This window comes from Schistocerca nitens, chromosome 2 (assembly GCF_023898315.1).
Source record: "Schistocerca nitens isolate TAMUIC-IGC-003100 chromosome 2, iqSchNite1.1, whole genome shotgun sequence".
In the NCBI taxonomy this organism is placed as follows: Eukaryota; Metazoa; Arthropoda; class Insecta; order Orthoptera; family Acrididae; genus Schistocerca; species Schistocerca nitens.
Window position 1 is genome coordinate 366691556 of NC_064615.1, and position 17646 is coordinate 366709201.

Sequence of the window (17646 nt, forward strand, 5' to 3'; positions counted from 1 at the left end):
GATTCTGGTGCCCAAGAAGACGGCAAACCATCTCAGCATGATCCTGAGCTCGTGACACGGTTATCCTAAAAAGAGTCCACTGCCATCGGGGGAGCGATAAAGCACGACGGGTTGAACGTGATCCGCAGTGATGTTCACGTAGACCACAGACGTCATGGTGTATTTGATTACCACCACAGATCCCATGAAAGCCGTCTGAATGTCCTGTATACCATCGCCCGTGACGTGGTGATAGTTCAAGCGCCGTTCATAACGTCGTATCCAGACACGACCATCGATTTGGTATAACAAGAAAAATTATTCATCTGACCAGGTATAAAGTTTCTATTGATCTACAGTCCTATCTCTAATGCTTCAGTCCGACTGTATTCGTAATTGACGATCTGCTTGGTTCAACATAGGGACACGTAGGGTTCGTCTAACGGAGCTCCACATTCATCAATATGTACAGAACAGTGTGCTCCGAAATACTTGTGCCTGCACCAACACGGTACACTGTCATTAGGCCTGTCATCGGTCGCTACGTGTCCTCCCTAACTAAGCGAACAAGACTCCAACCTCTACGATCTGTAGTCAAGCGTGTACGTCCAGCACCTTGTGGCTTACTCGTGGACTCACCATTCTGCAGTCACTTTTAATACTTGCTGAAGACAGAAGCAAGCGAACTATCGACTATATTTGCCGTTACCAGGCTGCTCGCTTTGGAGGCGCCGGGACATAAGAATCTGGCCTTTATCAGAGTCGTTTATGTCAGTGGATTTCCACTTTTCTGGCCCTTATCGTCGTCGGTATGATTCCCAACTCCTTTCCGCTTCGCTTATGTGTTCTCCTTACCGTATCACGCGCTAGTGACGTCAACAGAAGACATGCACTCTCGGGCTAGGCAACAGACATAATGATTTGGCTCATCAGTTTACACGTGGTGACAAAAGTCATGGGTTACTGGAACAAACATATTCAGATTGCGGTAGCATAGTATACATAAGGTATAAAAAGCAGTGCTTTGGCGGAGCTGTCATTTGTAATCAGGTAATTCATATAGTAAGTTCGCTGTTTAGGTTTTTATGTTGGTGACGTCACGTAGTGCTCTGTATGAAAATCACTGGCTGTGCTGTGTGCAGTCTGTGGCAGGTAGGATTCATTGTTGGAATATTCGCTTGTGTAGTGTTGGGCTCTTGTTTGTGAACAGTGCGGAGCGTTGCGCAGTTGGAGGTGAGCCGCCAGCAGTGGTGGATGTGAGGAGAGAGATGGAAGAGTTTTGAGAGCGGACGATCTGGATGTGTGTCCGTCAGAAAAAGGAAATTTGTAAGACTGGATGTCATGAACTGATACATATATTATGACTTTTGAACACTATTAAGGTAAATACATTGTTTGTTCTCTATCAGAATCTTTCATTTGCTAACTATGCCTATCAGTAGTAAGTGCCTTCAGTAGTTAGAATCTTTCATTTAGTTGGCAGTATTGGCGCTCGCTGTATTGCAGTAGTTCGAGTAACGACGATTTTTGTGAGGTAAGTGATTCATGAAAGGTATAGGTTATTGTCAGTCAGGGCCATTCTTTTGTAGGGATTATTGAAAGTCAGATTGCGTTGCGCAAAAATAAATAAATAAATAAATAAATAAATAAATAAAAGAAATAACATTGTGTGTCAGTTTAGTGATGATCAGAATAAGTAAAGAGAGAAATGTCTGAGTACGTTCAGTTTTGCTCAGCTGTTTGAAAATCAAATAACGTAAGAGGTTTATCAGCACAGTCATATATATTTTTTCTAAGGGGGCGTTACAATATGAACGACTTTCCGACGTGATTATGGCCGCACGACGGGAATTAACAGACTTTGAACGCGGATTGGTAGTTGGAATCAGACGCATGCGACATTCCATTTGGGAAACCGTTTAGGGAATTCAGTATTACGAGTTCCTCAGTATCAACAGTGTGCCGAGGGTACCAAATTTCAGGCTTGACCTCTCACCAAGGACAACGCAATGGCCGACGGCCTTCACTTAACAACCGAGAGCAGCGGCGTTTGCGTTGTCAGAGTTAATGATAAGCAACACTGCGTGAAATAACCACAGAAATCAATGTGGGAAATACGATGAACGTATCTGTTAGGCCAATGCTGCGAAATCTGACGTTAATAGGCTATGTCAGTAGACGACCAATGCGAGTGCCATTTCTAACAGCATGACATTGCCTGCAGCGTCCTTCCTGGTCATGAGACCATATCGGTTGGGCCCTGGACGACTGAAAAAGCACTGTCAAACTCCGATTATAATTATCTCCTATGAGCTCCAACCCATTTTCTCTTCTCTCCCTCTAGAAGAGACTATCAGTGCACTCTATCCATCTATTGTGCCGGGTGATCAAAAAGTCAGTATAAATTTGGAAACTGAATAAATCACGGAATAATGTAGGTAGAGAGGTACAAATAGACACACATGCTTGGAATGACATGGGGTTTTATTAGAACAAAAAAAAATACAAAAGTTCAAAAATGTCCGACAGATGCCACTTCATCTGATCAGAATAGCAATAATTAGCATAACAAAGTAAGACAAAGCGAAGATGATGTTCTTTACAGGAAATGCTCAATATGTCCACCATCATTCCTCAAAAATAGCTGTAGTCGAGGAATAGTGTTGTGAACAGCACTGTGAAGCATGTCCGGAGTTATGGTGAGGCATTGGCGTCGGATGTTGTCTTTCAGCATCCCTAGAGGTGTCGGTCGATCACGATACACTTGCGACGTCAGGTAACCCCAAAGCCAATAATCGCACGGACTGAGGTCTGGGGACCTGGGAGGCCAAGCATGACGAAAGTGGCGGCTCAGCACACAATCATCACCAAACGACACGCGCAAGAGAACTTTCACGCGTATAGCAATACTTTGTTTTTGTTGTTGTTTTTTTTTTGTTCTAATAAAACCCCATGTCATTCCAAGCATGTGTGTGTTAATTTTTACCTCTCTATCTACATTATTCCGTGGTTTATTAAATTTTCAAATTTATACTGACTTTTTGACCACCCGGTATGTTTAGAATCCCTCTTCACTGTGCTTGTAAAGTCACCGAACGCTACTTTGACTTCTCTACTTGTTGAATCCTTGCGATGACCGTTTCTATGTCGTCGTATTTTAATTTTTTCCCGCAATTTTTTCGCACTTACGTCCGAGCCGTACCAGCATGTTCCTGGAAATCGATAGCAGGGAGACTTGGCACAAGTACACCGCTGCCCTAGTTGTCTGTGGCCAAGGAGGAAGTGGAGCAACATCAGTTAGCGCGGCTGTCAGCGTGAAGTCTGCCTATGAACGAGGAATGGAACACGTTGTCCGCTCTAGCGCCATGGTTAGTAGCCAGCCTGTACTGGAGCTGTAACCGCGACCGGTGGGCTATAACCCAGTCCTGAGCTGTGTGCATCTAGTACAAGTTGTCTGTTTGCCAATTCTCGGTGCCGTGCATGGAGCTCGCATGGTGTTGTGGAGTAACTGGTATGGGTGCAAGCTGTTAGCCTGTCATTACCTCGCTATCGTGTCCGAATACGAGGCCTGGATGGACTCTGCGTAGTCACCAGCAATGAGTACAACCTCTTACTTCCGATAAGAAATGACGAACTGACATTTGTCCAGTAAAACCACCAGCATCTTCGACTCCCCCACTCCCACGCTCCGTGCCACTTCAACTCCGTTGCGCGTCCTTTTCTTTTTACTGCTATGTGGATTACTTATGTGATGTCCGTTCTGTTCCTGAAAATTTCTGTATTTCCATCTTTCATCGATCGGTTGAGATACACTAATTGATCAAAACTACCTGGACACCTCCAAAAACATACGTTTCTTTTATGTTACGTGCATTGTGCTGCCACCTACTGCCAGGTACTCAATATCAGCGACCTCTATAATCATTTGGCATCGTGAGAGAGCAGAATGGGGTGCTCAGCGCAACTCACGGACTTCGAACATGGTCAAGTGATTGGGTGTCATTTGTCAAACGTGTGTACGCAAGATTTCCACACTCCTAAACATCCCTAGGTCCACTGTTTCCGATGTGATAGTGAAGTGGAAACGTGAAGGGACACGTACAGCACAAAAGCGTAAAGGCCGACCGCGTCTGTTGACTGACAGAGACCGCCGACATTTGAAGAGAGTCCTAATGTTTAATAGGCAGACATCTATCCAGACCATCACACAGGAATTCCAAATTGCATCAGGACCCACTGCAGGTACTATGACAGTTAGGCAGGAGGTGAGAAAACTTGGATTTCATGGTCGAGCGGCTGCTCATAAAATCACGCTCATAAAATGACGCCTCACTTGGTGTAAGGAGCATAAACATTGGACGATTGAATAGCGGAAAAACGTTGTGTGAAGTGACGAATCACGGTACACAGTGGGGCGATCCGGTGGCAGAGTGTGGGTGTGGTGAATGCCCGGTGAACGTCATCTGCCTGCGTGTGTAGTGCCAACAGTAAAATTCGGAGGCGGTGGTGTTATGGTGCGGTCGTGTTTTTCATGGACGGGGCTTGCATCCCTAGTTATTTTGCTTGGCACTATCACAGCACAGGCCTGCACTGATGTTTTAAGATGCTTGTTGCTTCCCACTGTTGAAGAGCAATACGGGGATGGCGATTGCATCTTTCAACACGATCGAGCACCTGTTCATAATGCACGGCCTGTGGTGCAGTGGTTACAGCACAATAATATCCCGGCGGAGGTTCGAGTCCTCCCTCGGGCATGGGTGTGTATGTTTGTCCTTAGGATAATTCAGGTTAAGTAGTGTGTAAGCTTAGGGACTGATGACCTTAGCAGTTAAGTCCCATAAGTTTTCACATACATTTGAACACTTTGAACAATAATATCACTGTAATGGAGTGGCCTGCACAGAGTCCTGACATGAATCCTATAGAACACCTTTGGGATGTTTTGGAACCCCGATTTCGTTCCAGGCCCCACCGACCGACATCAACACCTCTCCTCAGTGCAGCACTCCGTGAAGAATGGGCTGCCACTCCCAAAGATACCTTCCAGCACCTGATTGAACGTATGCCTGCGAGAGTGGAAGCTGTCATCAAGGCTAAGGGTGGACCAACACCATACTGAATTCCAACATTAGCGATGGAGTGAGCCACGAACTTGTAAGTCATTTTCAGCCAGGTGTCCGGATACCTTTGATCACATAGTGTATGTCTTCCGTTACTAAACGTCTCTTGTAACTATTGTCCAACTACCTATATTTTCTATCTAAATTATGTGATAGCCCATTTCATGGATTTCCATTCCTCTTCATGTGAAGTACCAACTGTGTTACTCGTTACCATAGCATGTAAAGCTTTGAAAAGCAATTCACATCATTTCCCAATTCATCATTATACCTCTTTATTATATATTGACTCACCCCTCCTGATGATTTTCTTGTACTTCAGCCTATCTTCATCATTACTAAACCAATACTCGAGTCTACATCTGACCTTGAACATGCCAAAAAATCCATTATTTCATTTGGCAAACTCTGACTTTCCGTGAAGTAATCCAACTACGCGTTTTGTTCTTTTCCATGTACCGTGTACACCTTCTCCTCTTGTGATATTTGAACTGTATATTTATCGAGCTGAAATGTATTGAAAAAGTCAACAATCCCTAAGAGAAAAGTCAAAAAACCAATTTCGTTCATTAGGTGCACCAGAGTTCAATCCCCATATCAGACATTCTGAAATGAGTTTGTGTACACTACAATAGCCACATCGATACCTCTCTTCGATGTAACAAATGATCCAATGCACGACCCCAAAAACTAATTACGTGAGTATCTTCGAGAGTGCAAGCTATCACGCAACTGAAGGTGGGTTAAGCCTGTTTTAGCTGTCAGGACGACACATTTACTCATGATAAGCTACGATGGTAGTTTCATGTGAATCATTTGGATTCTCAGGCACTAATGTTTTACGATTTCCTTCTATAAAACCGTGTAGTGCTCACCTTCCGGTACAGAAGAGCGCAACAGGCCACCCTGACCCTCATGCCGACATATGTGGTAAGCATGTTGTAGTGATGGTAACAGAACATCTTCAGGAAATTGATGATCACCATCAGACTTGCGTAGATGTAGGCTTGTTCTTCTGTGATAGTGCTGCCTGGATTGAAGTATTGAATAGTGAATCCCAGAAGTAGCGGCTGAGCGACTCTGCAACGGAAACATTAATGGCAAAATAAATTCGATGCAAGGTGTTCAGCTGTGGCGACTATGAATAAATTATGACTGTGTGTTTAAAATGATGTGCTCATTTCTAGAATTTAAATCCTTAGAGTGGGCCTAATTGTCGCTTTCCGGAAAGAAGTATCGAACCGTTGACACTAAATTCACAACTCTTCGAAATATTTTAATTGTTGAAAACCATAACAATTGCGTCAAAACGATTTATTAATCACAACTAGTTTCATGACATTGCAATCACATCTTCAGATGATAAACTACGGACGTAAAGAAGATTCAAAAATTAGATCTATCTTGAATACGATGTACCTAGTACATACAGTGTTGATCAACAAGTGGAGAATACGGACCTATCGAGACATAGTAGTCTCAAAATCTCCGTAATAGTAAGTTACAGAAGTCCCATATCTTCCTGCACAAAACTGGCGTAATAAAGTACGCAACTGTTACCAGTAAAGTAACCAGAGGAACAGCGGCAGAACATATCCATTGAAACAAATTTTTAAAAATAACAACCAACATCATGACGATGGAAAGAACACCTACCGCCACCTTCCCCCTCTCAACCTCAACAGGTTTCCCGAAAACATGCGCTACGTCTTCTCGGGAACAGCACCCAGCGCACTAGTGCAACATACTAGTTGAGTGTCCGGCTTTGCCCAACTGCCTGGTATGTGTTTATTCCAGTCTTCTATTAATCCGGCTCTTCCTTCCCCCTCTCTCTGCCTATCTGCTCCTCCCCCTCTCTCTGTTCACCTCCCCCACCCCCACTCTCTGTCCACCATCTCCTTTCACCTCTCTGTCCATCTCTCCCTGCAACATTCTCTCTCCAAGTTGTCATTCCGATACAAATAGGAGGATGCTAGTTCTTTTTCCCACAGTGCTGCTTTCCATACGGTATGTATAAGGAGTACTCAGAAAGAAAAGAGCCAGAGGCATAATTACAGAAACCAGTACCTGTATGTTAGAAATACTGACCCTGGCTGTTGACACACTTGTCCCACTGTGACACAAGGCGGTGAAAGGCTGTATCATGAAGTTCCTGGGGCTGCGATGTAACCAGTTCTGCACGTACAGCTGGACGACGTCGACCGAGGTGAATTGTTTGCCCTCAGAGACATTTTAAGTGGACCAAAAATGGCATAATAACAGGGAGAGGGTGGCTGAGAACCTCCCACTTAAATTTCTGCAGGAGTGCCGCGACTGTGTTGGCCGTATGAGGCTTTGCACTGTCGTGGAGCAGAATGACCCCACAGTTGAGATTGTCTGGTTATTTTGATTTGAACCCTTGCCAAAGGGTGGTCAACGCTTGCGAGTAACACTGGGCATTCACTGTTGTTCCGTGCTGCAGGAAGTGAATCAGAAGGGGGCCATCTCGGTCAAAGAAGAACGTCAGCATAACCGTTCCTGCACTCGTGTGGACGACGACGTTCAGCTGTACATGTAGAACTGGTTGGCATTGCAGCCCCGGGAATTCCATGAGACAGCCGTTAGCCACCTTTTCACAGTGGGACAAGTGTCTCAACAGCCAGGGTCAATACTTCTAACATACAAGTACTGGTTTCTGTGATTATGCCTCCGGCTTGTTTCTTTCTGAACGCCCCTAATAATAAAATCGTTTTTGGGGTTACGGAGGAGCTTCTCGTCCACGCTTAGCCCAAGTACACACATGTCACATGTCTTTCACGTATATTTAACGTATTTCACTCGTATTTTCACCTCTGTCTCTAGCGAATTTCACCCTACAGTTTCGTTTTCTAGCAGCTCGGGGTTTAAGACGTCTTATCTCCTCAATAATTTTGCAGGTACGTCCATTGGTGTATGTAGATACTGTCTATAACAAGCGTTACAGAGCAAAGAAGTCATAAATTAAAAGACCATACCTGACGCGGCAGTTTCACTCCATGAACAGCGAAAATGTAGTAAGCATTTTGTTGGAGAAGTGCCAGCGAGAAATAGTTTCGTAAAGGTTTGAAATTGTGCAAAGTTGACAGCAAGTCGCTAAGGGTTCCCATTCTCAAGAACTGGATGAATAGCTGTAGTCTGGCTGTTTGCGCGCCGAGCGATACGCTCCTTTTCCATCATTCCCCTCCCTCCCCCCCCCCCCCCCCCCCCCCCGCAACCTACCACTTTGGGAGGTATACGGTTCTTTCTCCCCCCACCTCTCCCCCCTGTGATTTTCAGAAAGTAAGTTATATGTGTACCACGTTTGGTCAAATCGAGCCATTGGCTTAGGAGGAGTTGAGCTTAGATACAAACATACATTCACTTTTATGAAATGTATGGATCAGCGAGCTGCGTCCTCGGACGAATGCGCTTAGCAGCGCATGCACGGAGCAAGAGAAATCGTTATAGCTAGCCAGAGGCCACAACATGTGAAAGTGGTCGACAAGGTGCCAAACCACACTGATATATACACACGTAAAAGCACCACAAGGTAATGAACTCCTCCACGAAAATGAACAACCAATATAGCCGGTCCTAACAGCATTACACTTAACAAAAAGATACATAATACCATCACAAAGTCACACTAGAATCTATATTATATGCCACAGTGTGAAATAGCGCACATCAGTTGTCCAAAGAGATGAAGAATGAAGGCCAACAAAACGCAAAAATTCAGAGGTAAAAGGTCTGATATCTTAAAAAATCATATAGCATTTGTTATCTTAAAAAATGGAACAACTTCAGAAATTTTTCATAGTGCTAGAACTACAATGAGGAACCAAAATGAACACACGATAACAGATTTGTATCACAATAACATGACAAACGTCTAACCACTGTAGGTGGATAGAACGAAGCCACGAAAGGGAGAGGAAGCCGGTAAGATACTTGTTGTGTCAAAAGCTGTGACTCGTGTGCGAGCGCGGTGGCGCAGTGGTTAGCACACTGGACTCGCATTTGGTAGGACGACGGTTCAATCCCGTCTCCAGCCATCCTGCTTTAGGTTTTCCGTGATTTCCCTAAATCGTTTCAGGCAAATGCCGGGATGGTTCCTTTGAAAGGGTACGGCCGATTTCCTTCCCAATCCTTCCATAACCCGAGCTTGCGCTCCGTCTCTAATGACCTCGTTGTCGACGGGACGTTAAACACTAACCACCACTTGTGTGCGTTTTGTGTATCCACTCAAAATATGCCAAAAAGGAATGGAGAAGTAACTCTATCTGAGTATTAAGGGTAAATCCGCATATATTTTTAAGGCATTTCATTATTTTCACTTCTTCTAAAATGTTAAGCAGGCGGCCCTTAGCTGCCCTATGTAAATATTTTGGAGTTTCAGAAAAGTTTGTAATGCAGTGCCCGTAGCACGTAAATGTGGATTGCGTGCCGTTTTCGAGCTCCCCTCATCAAATAGGTTTTTTTAAAATCAACATTAAAACTTCTCCCCGTCTGACCAATGTATTTTACTAAGGCATAGTCAGAACAACTACTATAAACCTCCACAATAATGGATCTGATCCCGATGTATCCTCGTATCTAACGGAGATAGCAAGAATTTTTGGTGTGAAAAAGGGTACAATGTTCTTTGCACGCAGTTCTTTGCCATCTACTTCAGACATTCTACCAAAATCTATGAAAAGTGTGAAGTGTAGTGAATAACTTTTAATTCCCTGTGAAAGGCTTCCTGGCTAAGTCGTACTCTGTGCAGCCTTTGGAGTAACACCCTGAGTGCGGCAATTTTATAAGAGCGGAGGTGATTCTAATCATCACGGATGACTGAGTCAGTACTGGTCCTTTCCTTGCAACCATATATAAAATTTAATCGGGATTCCATCCGTTGTAACAACGAGATCAAAGTAAGGGATTTTTCCCTGGACTACTGTCTTGCCTAGTGAACTGAATATACCAGGTGCAGAAATACGAAATCAGAATCTCCCTATAGATGGTGCTAGGCGTCAGTGCAGGGCCCGTGAGACTGCGTCTGCAGTGCCGTCTGCTTCCTGTAACGGCTGACGAATGCCAGCATACAGTAACCCAAGTTCCGTACATCGGTATCTGTTTCAAACTCGTAAACATGTCGAGTTCTGTGTCTACGATCTACCATTTTCGGACAGCATTGATTTTCTGTTTTCATTTGAAGAAAACTGCCGCAGAATCCCATCGAATGCTTGTCGAAGTTTTCGGCGAACATGCTCTTGGGAAAACAATGTTTCGAGTGATTCAAAAAATTCAAAAGTGGTGGTTTTGACGTGAGAAACGACGAGCGCGGGAAATCATCGAAAAAGGTAAAAAAAAATATGGTTCAAACGGCTCTGAGCACTATGGGACTTAACATCTGAGGTCATCAGTCCCCTCGATTTAGAACTACTTAAACCTAACTAAACTAAGGACATCAAACACATCCATGGCCGAGGCAGGATTCGAACCTGTGACCGTAGCAGTAGCGCGGCTCCGGACTGAAGCGCCTAGAACCGATCTGCCACAGCGGCCGGCCGAAAAAATTTGACGAAAACAAATTGCACGCCTTATTGGATGAAGATGATGCTCAAACTCAGCAGAGACTCGCGTAACAACTGAATGTGGCGCAGAAAGCCGTTTCTCTTCGGTTGAAAACTATGGAAAAGATGCAGAAAGTGAGAAAATGGGTTCCGCATGAACTGAATGAAAGGCAGCAAGCAGATCGAAAGACCATTTGTGAAATTCTGATCGCCAGATACAAAAGAATGTCGTCACTCAACCGAATAGCGTCAAGTGATGAAAAATGGATATATTTTGATAATCCTAAGCGCCGTAAATCATGGGTGAATCCAAGCAAACCAGCAAACCAACATTCCAGTCATCAACAGTCAGCCGGCATAAGTGGCCGAACGGTTCTAGGCGCTACAGACTGGAACCGCACGACTTCTACGGTCGCAGGTTCGAATCCTGCCTCGGGCATGGATGTGTGTGATGTCCTTAGGTTAGTTAGGTTTAAGTAGTTCTAAGTTCTAGGGGACTGATGACCTCAGTAGTTAAGTCCCATAGTGCTCAGAGCCATTTGAACCATCAACAGTCCACTGTTGGTGTTGGGCCCAGGTGAGGCGTAAAGCTTTGTGTCGTGGAGTCATCAAAGCTACACGAGTGGGCCTTCGACTCCGAAAGCCAATTCGATGATGTTTCGTTGAGTGATTCGCACGCTGACAGTTATTGATGTCCCTGCATTGAAATCTGCAGCAGTTTGCGGAAGGACTGCACTTCTGTCACGTTGAACGATTCTCTTCAGTCGTCGTTGGTCGAGCTGTGCAGCGATGTCGGAGATTTGATGTTTTACCGGAGTCCTGATATTCACGGTACATTCGTGAAATGGTAGTAAGGGAAAATCCCCACTTCATCGCTGTCTCGGAAGTGCTGTGCCCCGTCGCTCGTGCGCCGACCATTACACAACGTTTAAACTCGCTTAAATATTGATTACCTGCCACTGTAGCAGCAATAAGCGACCTAACACTGCGCCGGACATTTTTTGTCTTATATAGGCGTTGCCGACCGCAGCGCCGTATTCTGCCTGTTTACATATCTATGTATTTGAATACGCATGCCGATATCAGTTTCTTTGTATTCGAGCATCGGTTTCGGACGATTAGAAGCATAACCATTTAGTATGCAGTTCCCAACAAGCTTTACGCTATTAATACACATGGGTTTTTCCTCTATTACAAAATCATTCTTTTTTAACTATGTTGACCATTAAATCTTGAGACCTGTGAATGTTTTGTTACTAATAGAAGTGTGTTACCATTATAATTACAAATAATGAAATAGCACGTTCATATACACGAAACAGCAGTAGTAATATGTGTTTTAGGAAATTCTTTGTCATTAGCTAGAAACATACATGTTATTTAAAATGAATTTTTTGGTCCAAACATTTAGTTACCTTACCTGAGGATTAGAAGGTCAAACAGCTCACATACACCGTAGATGAAATACCGCAACCAGAAAGTTCGAAAAATTGCTCTCGCTAAACTAGGCTTGGTGCCCTTTTCCTTTGCACGAATAAGTTCCTCATCCCATGATCTGAAACCAAGAGTATTCACATAAGTTAAGAAAGAGTTCTGTGGTTACCAGCATGAAGAATCGTCAAACGAATGAGACCCACAGCTGAGTATCTAGCGACATGTAAAGAGGAACTTACTTTTGCAACCTGTCTCCCAGTTTATCCGTGGCATCCCTGTCCAGTCTGTCAAACAGATCGTCTTCTGTTAGGTTTCGTTTCCACAGAGTTTTCCGCATCCACCTGGGTCGCAATTCAGATACTTTCAAATCAAAGTTTCGTTTAAGAATAGCAACAAACAAATAGTAGCGAATTGAAGAAATCCGAAATTGAGATCTACACTAGATGCAAACAGATGAGATATACACATTCTTTCTCGGAAGTCGTGGTTGGGTAAGGAAGAGCTTCGGTCACAAAATACCACTTACATTGTCTAAACTGATATAACAATGACGACCCCATAGAGAACCGGAGAAGAACCAGGAAAAAAAGAAAAAAGTGTACTGCGCTGACAGGAAGAATAGGACTTCTGGTAATGTGAGTGCAAGAGTATCAACGAAACTTCAAATGCACCGACGGAAAAAAAGATAGTGACGCCCAAAAATTATTAATGTAGAGTATTGAAATTTCTGGAAAACATTTTTCTAGGTAACGTAGTTAATTGGTTAACGTTGCAAGATAAGGTTATGTAGGCATTAGATAAGCCACTGCAAACGTAAAATATTGTTACATTAATAATGTTGAATGCAAGCATGCCAACGTACATTTACTTTGTTTTTCAGGTGCCGGATGTCAGTTTGTGCCTGTTGCACCTGTATGTGAATACAGGGACAGTTAATGCTATTTGTGGATGACGCTGGAGTTGGCATCCGATGACATCCAGTATGTGCTCCATTGGAGACATAACTGGTGCACGAGCAGGCCAAGCTAATATGTCGACAATGTGCAGAGCATACTGGGCTACAATAGCGGTATATGGGAGAGCGTCAGCCTGTTGGAAAACATGCCCTTGAAATGCGTTTCCTGAATGGCAGCAGAGCAGGTCGAATTATTAGATTGTACACCATGAGAGTGCTCCTGCTGTCATACGAATCGCACCTCAAGTCATAACTCCAGGTGTAGGTCCAGTGAGTCTAGCACACGGACAGGTTGCTCGAAGGCCATCAACTGGCCTCCTCCTTAACTAACGGCCATCACTGGCGCCGGGGCAAAAGCAACTTTCATTGGAAAATACAACAGACCTCCAACCTGCCCTCCAATGAGCTCTGGCTTGACATACTGAAGCCGCAAACGGCTTTGGTTTCGGGACAATGGAATGCACGCTACAAGGTATCGGGCTTGGAGTTCCTTGTGTCCCTGTGGTACCAACTACTGCTCAAGTTTCTGCTGCAGATGGAGTACGATGCGCCAGTGCCATACTCCGAAGACGACGGTCTTCCCTCTAGACAGTGCCACGTGCCAGTCTGTAGCCTGGTCTCATAGCGACTGTACATTTTCGTGATCACCACTGCCAACAACCATTTAGAGAGGCTACACTACTGCCATGTATTTCCTTAGCATCGTAGAAGAAACAGCTGTATTGCACGACCTCGTTTAAACTCAGTGAGGTCTTTATAATGGCGTCTTTGTCGCCTTAAAGGCAACAAGACTAACATCATCTCACCACATCCAGTCTCAAACGTAACTGTTTCTCACGACTTTCACAATGTGTATTTAAAGCAAACTCGATTTTCATTCTCATAGTGCGGCTGGCGCGAAATCTGAACAGACACCACCTTCCAGATACAGGACCACGCCTAGCAACTTTCGTTTATGTCCCACAACTCCTTCTTGGTGCTGCGATTTTTTGCCGTCAATGTGGAATAGTGTTGGAGCGGTCCCAGTTATGAACAAGAAAGCAGAAATGCGGAGTACTACTGTGAACAACATAGCTGCTGATTATCGTAGCCAAAACCCAAACAACGACTCTGCACAGCCGGCCGAAGTGGCCGTGCGGTTAAAGGCGCTGCAGTCTGGAACCGCAAGACCGCTACGGTCGCAGGTTCGAATCCTGCCTCGGGCATGGATGTTTGTGATGTCCTTAGGTTAGTTAGGTTTAACTAGTTCTAAGTTCTAGGGGACTAATAACCTCAGCAGTTGAGTCCTATAGTGCTCAGAGCCATTTGAACCATTTGACTCTGCACAGTAGTAAAAGCATACATGCCAACTAGAGCCGCAGATGTGAAAATGATTGAAAAAGGATATACGTAAAGTGATAAAAGAAGCTACACAGTATATGAAGAGATACGATGATTGGGAACTGTTATTCGATAGTGCGGAAAGTAAGTGAAGAATAAATATAAGAGAATATGGTCTGGAAGGAAGGAACGAAAGATTAAAATTATGGACGATTTTTGCACAGATCACGACTTAAGTGAGATTAATCTTGTCTATGGCTTATTCAATAACCTATTTCCTCTTTATATGGAAACCACATATGCCTTGAGCTTGATATTAGAAATTATTAGCAACTGCCAGCTGCTCCTTGCACCTGCAGTAACTAACTCGTAACAAATACTACTACCACCACGGAGACCATGCAACCTTCATTCTTTACTGTACTAACCAAGCCGTGTATCTGAAAACAACTGAGACACACATATCAAAAAAGTTTTGCATCAGCTCGGTTCAGAGAGTTCCGGAACCTATACAGAAAACTGGAGTAGGGATCAACATAAACATCATTTCCGCCCATTTCATTGCTCATGAAAACTACACATTGCATGTTGTACCACCATACGGCGAGACCTTCAGAGGTGGTGGTCCAGACTGCTGTATACACCGCAGGCATACTATCCACAAGTTCATCAAGGCACTGTTGGTCCAGTCTGTCCCACTCCTCAACGACGATTCGGCGTAGATCCCTCAGAGTGGTCGGTGGGTCACGTCGTCCATAAATAGCCCTTTTCAATCTATCCGAGGCATGTGCGATAGGGTTCATATCTGAAGAACATGCTGGCCACTCTAGTCGAGCGATGTCGTTATCTTGAAGGAAGTCATTGACAAAATGTGCACAATGGAGGCGCGAATTGTCGTCCATGAGGACGAATGCCTCGCCAATATGCTGCCGATATGGTTGCACTATCGGTCGGAGGACGGCAGTCACGTATCGTACAGCCGTTACGGCGCCTTAATCGACCACCAGCAGATTACGTCGGCCACACATACCGCCACCCCAAAACATCAGGGTACCTCCACCTTGCTGCACTCGCTGGAAAGTGTGTCTCCGTCGATTGTCTGGTTGAAGGCATATGGGACACTCATCGGAGAAGAGACCGTGATGCAGTCTTGAGCGGTCCATTCGGCATGTTGTTGGGCGCATCTGTACCGCGCTGCAAAGTTGGACATCGCCATGGACGTCGGGAGTGAAGTTGCGCAACATGCAGCCTATCGCGCACAGTATTAGTCGTAACACGGTGTCCTGTGGCTGCACGAAAAGCATTATTCAACATTGTGGCGTTGCTGTCAAGGTTCCTCCGAGCCATTATCCGTAGGTAGCTGTCATCCACTGCAGTAGTAGCCCTTGGGCGACCTGAGTGAGGCATGTCATCGACAGTTTCTGTCTCTCCGTATCTCCTCCATGTCCGAACAACATCGCTTTGGTTCACTGCGAGGCGCGTGGACACTTACCTTGTTGAGAGCCCTTCCAGGCGCAAAGTAACAATGCGGACGCGATCGAACCGCGGTATTGACCGTCTAGGCATGGTTGAACTACAGACAGCGCGAGCCGTGTACCTTTGGAATGAGCGTTTACCTTGTGGAATGACTTGAACTGATCGGCTGTCGGACTCCCTCCGACTAATAGGCGCTGCTCATGCATGGTTGTTTACATATTTGGGGCCGGCCGCAGTGGTCGTGCGGTTAAAGGCGCTGCAGTCTGGAACCGCAAGACCGCTACGGTCGCAGGTTCGAATCGTGCCTCGGGCATGGATGTTTGTGATGTCCTTAGGTTAGTAAGGTTTAACTAGTTCTAAGTTCTAGGGGACTAATGATCTCAGCAGTTGAGTCCCATAGTGCTCAGAGCCATTTGAACCATTTGAACATATTTGGGCGGTTTTAGTGACGTCTCTGGACATTGGTTCAAATGGTTCAAATGGCTCTAAGCACTATGGGACTTAACATCTGTGGTCATCAGTCCCCTGGAACTTAGAACTACTTAAACGTAACTAACCTAAGGACATCACACACATCCATGCCCGAGGCAGGATTCGAACCTGCGACCGTAGTAGTCGCGCGGTTCCGGACTGAGCGCCTAGAACCGCTAGACCACCGCGGCCGGCTCTCTGGACATTCAAATGGACTGTGTTTTGATACAATATCCACAGTTAACGTCTGTCTTCAGGACTTCTGGGAACCGGGATGACGCGAGACTTTTTTTGATGTGTGTATTTACCATCTCCATCTGCTCCCCTGGACTTATTGAACTAACCCTTGCAAGAGCGCCTCCAAATGCAAATCTCAAACTGCATCAATCGTCACCCATAGGGAATAGTACGCCCATTACTATTTTCTAAATATCTCAACATCTTCACATTATGAACTTTAGAAACGTAAGCATTTGAGTAAAATACGTGGAACAATGAACAAATGAACAACAAAATAGGATGATTTTGAAAAAAAAAACAATTTAGAAAAACCCGAAGAACGAAAGAAAATTTATTTGATTTTTTTTTTTTTTTTTTTTTTTTTTTGGCAAATAAAGTAGTGTAAATGGGACAAAACCAGGATGAGTAGCTCCATCTGCGATGTCTGATAGTGAGCACCATCAGAATATCGTCAATAAAGCGAATTTAGAGAACTGTTAATAGGTAAAAAGGAAGTGTATAACGATGTAAGCTTTGGACAATACATTAGGAAAAACAACGCTTGTGACGACGAGTCACTGGTGGCAGATCCACACCAGAAGCATCAGGAGAGACATCATATCAGCTGCACCCATCTAAAACATACCTGGCTGTATGAGCTACAGCCCAGGAAAATGAAGAGAATGCACAGATTGCATTACTATGCTGAAAGTAGTGTTTTGTTGGAATACTTTCTATTACTCTCTATAATTCCTTATAGTACTCATCTTTCTCATTCTCAGTTGAATCTTCAGTCGGTGCATGGACATTTATGAATGTTACATCGTAATATAAGAATTATCCTAGGGGACTTTAATGGAAAAATAGGTACAGAGGATATGTTCATCCCCACAATAGGGACCGAGCGAGGCGGCGCAGTGGCTAGCACACTGGACTCGCATTCGGGAGGACGACGGTTGAATCCCGCGTCCGGCCATCCTGATTTAGGTTTTCCGTGCTTTCCCTAAATCGCTCCAGGCAAATGCCGGGATGGTTCCTTTGAAAGGGCACGGCCGCCTTCCCACCCAGTCCTTCCCTAATCCGATGAGACTGATGACCTCGCAGTTTGGTCTCTCCC

The 17646-nt window shown here is 44.7% G+C and overlaps 1 protein-coding gene across 1 annotated transcript in view; it reads right to left on the bottom strand.

The window, feature by feature from the left end:
* The window catches only part of LOC126235024 (ATP-binding cassette sub-family C member 4-like), a 181765-nt gene that overhangs the window by 142126 nt on the left and 21993 nt on the right, over nt 1–17646 (bottom strand). The window contains exons 2-4 of the mRNA XM_049943760.1: nt 12328–12429; nt 12075–12209; nt 5975–6179 (exon numbers count right to left, since the gene is read on the bottom strand). Of these exons, the coding sequence (XP_049799717.1) occupies nt 5975–6179; nt 12075–12209; nt 12328–12429 (442 nt within the window). The remainder of the gene's footprint in view (nt 1–5974; nt 6180–12074; nt 12210–12327; nt 12430–17646) is intronic.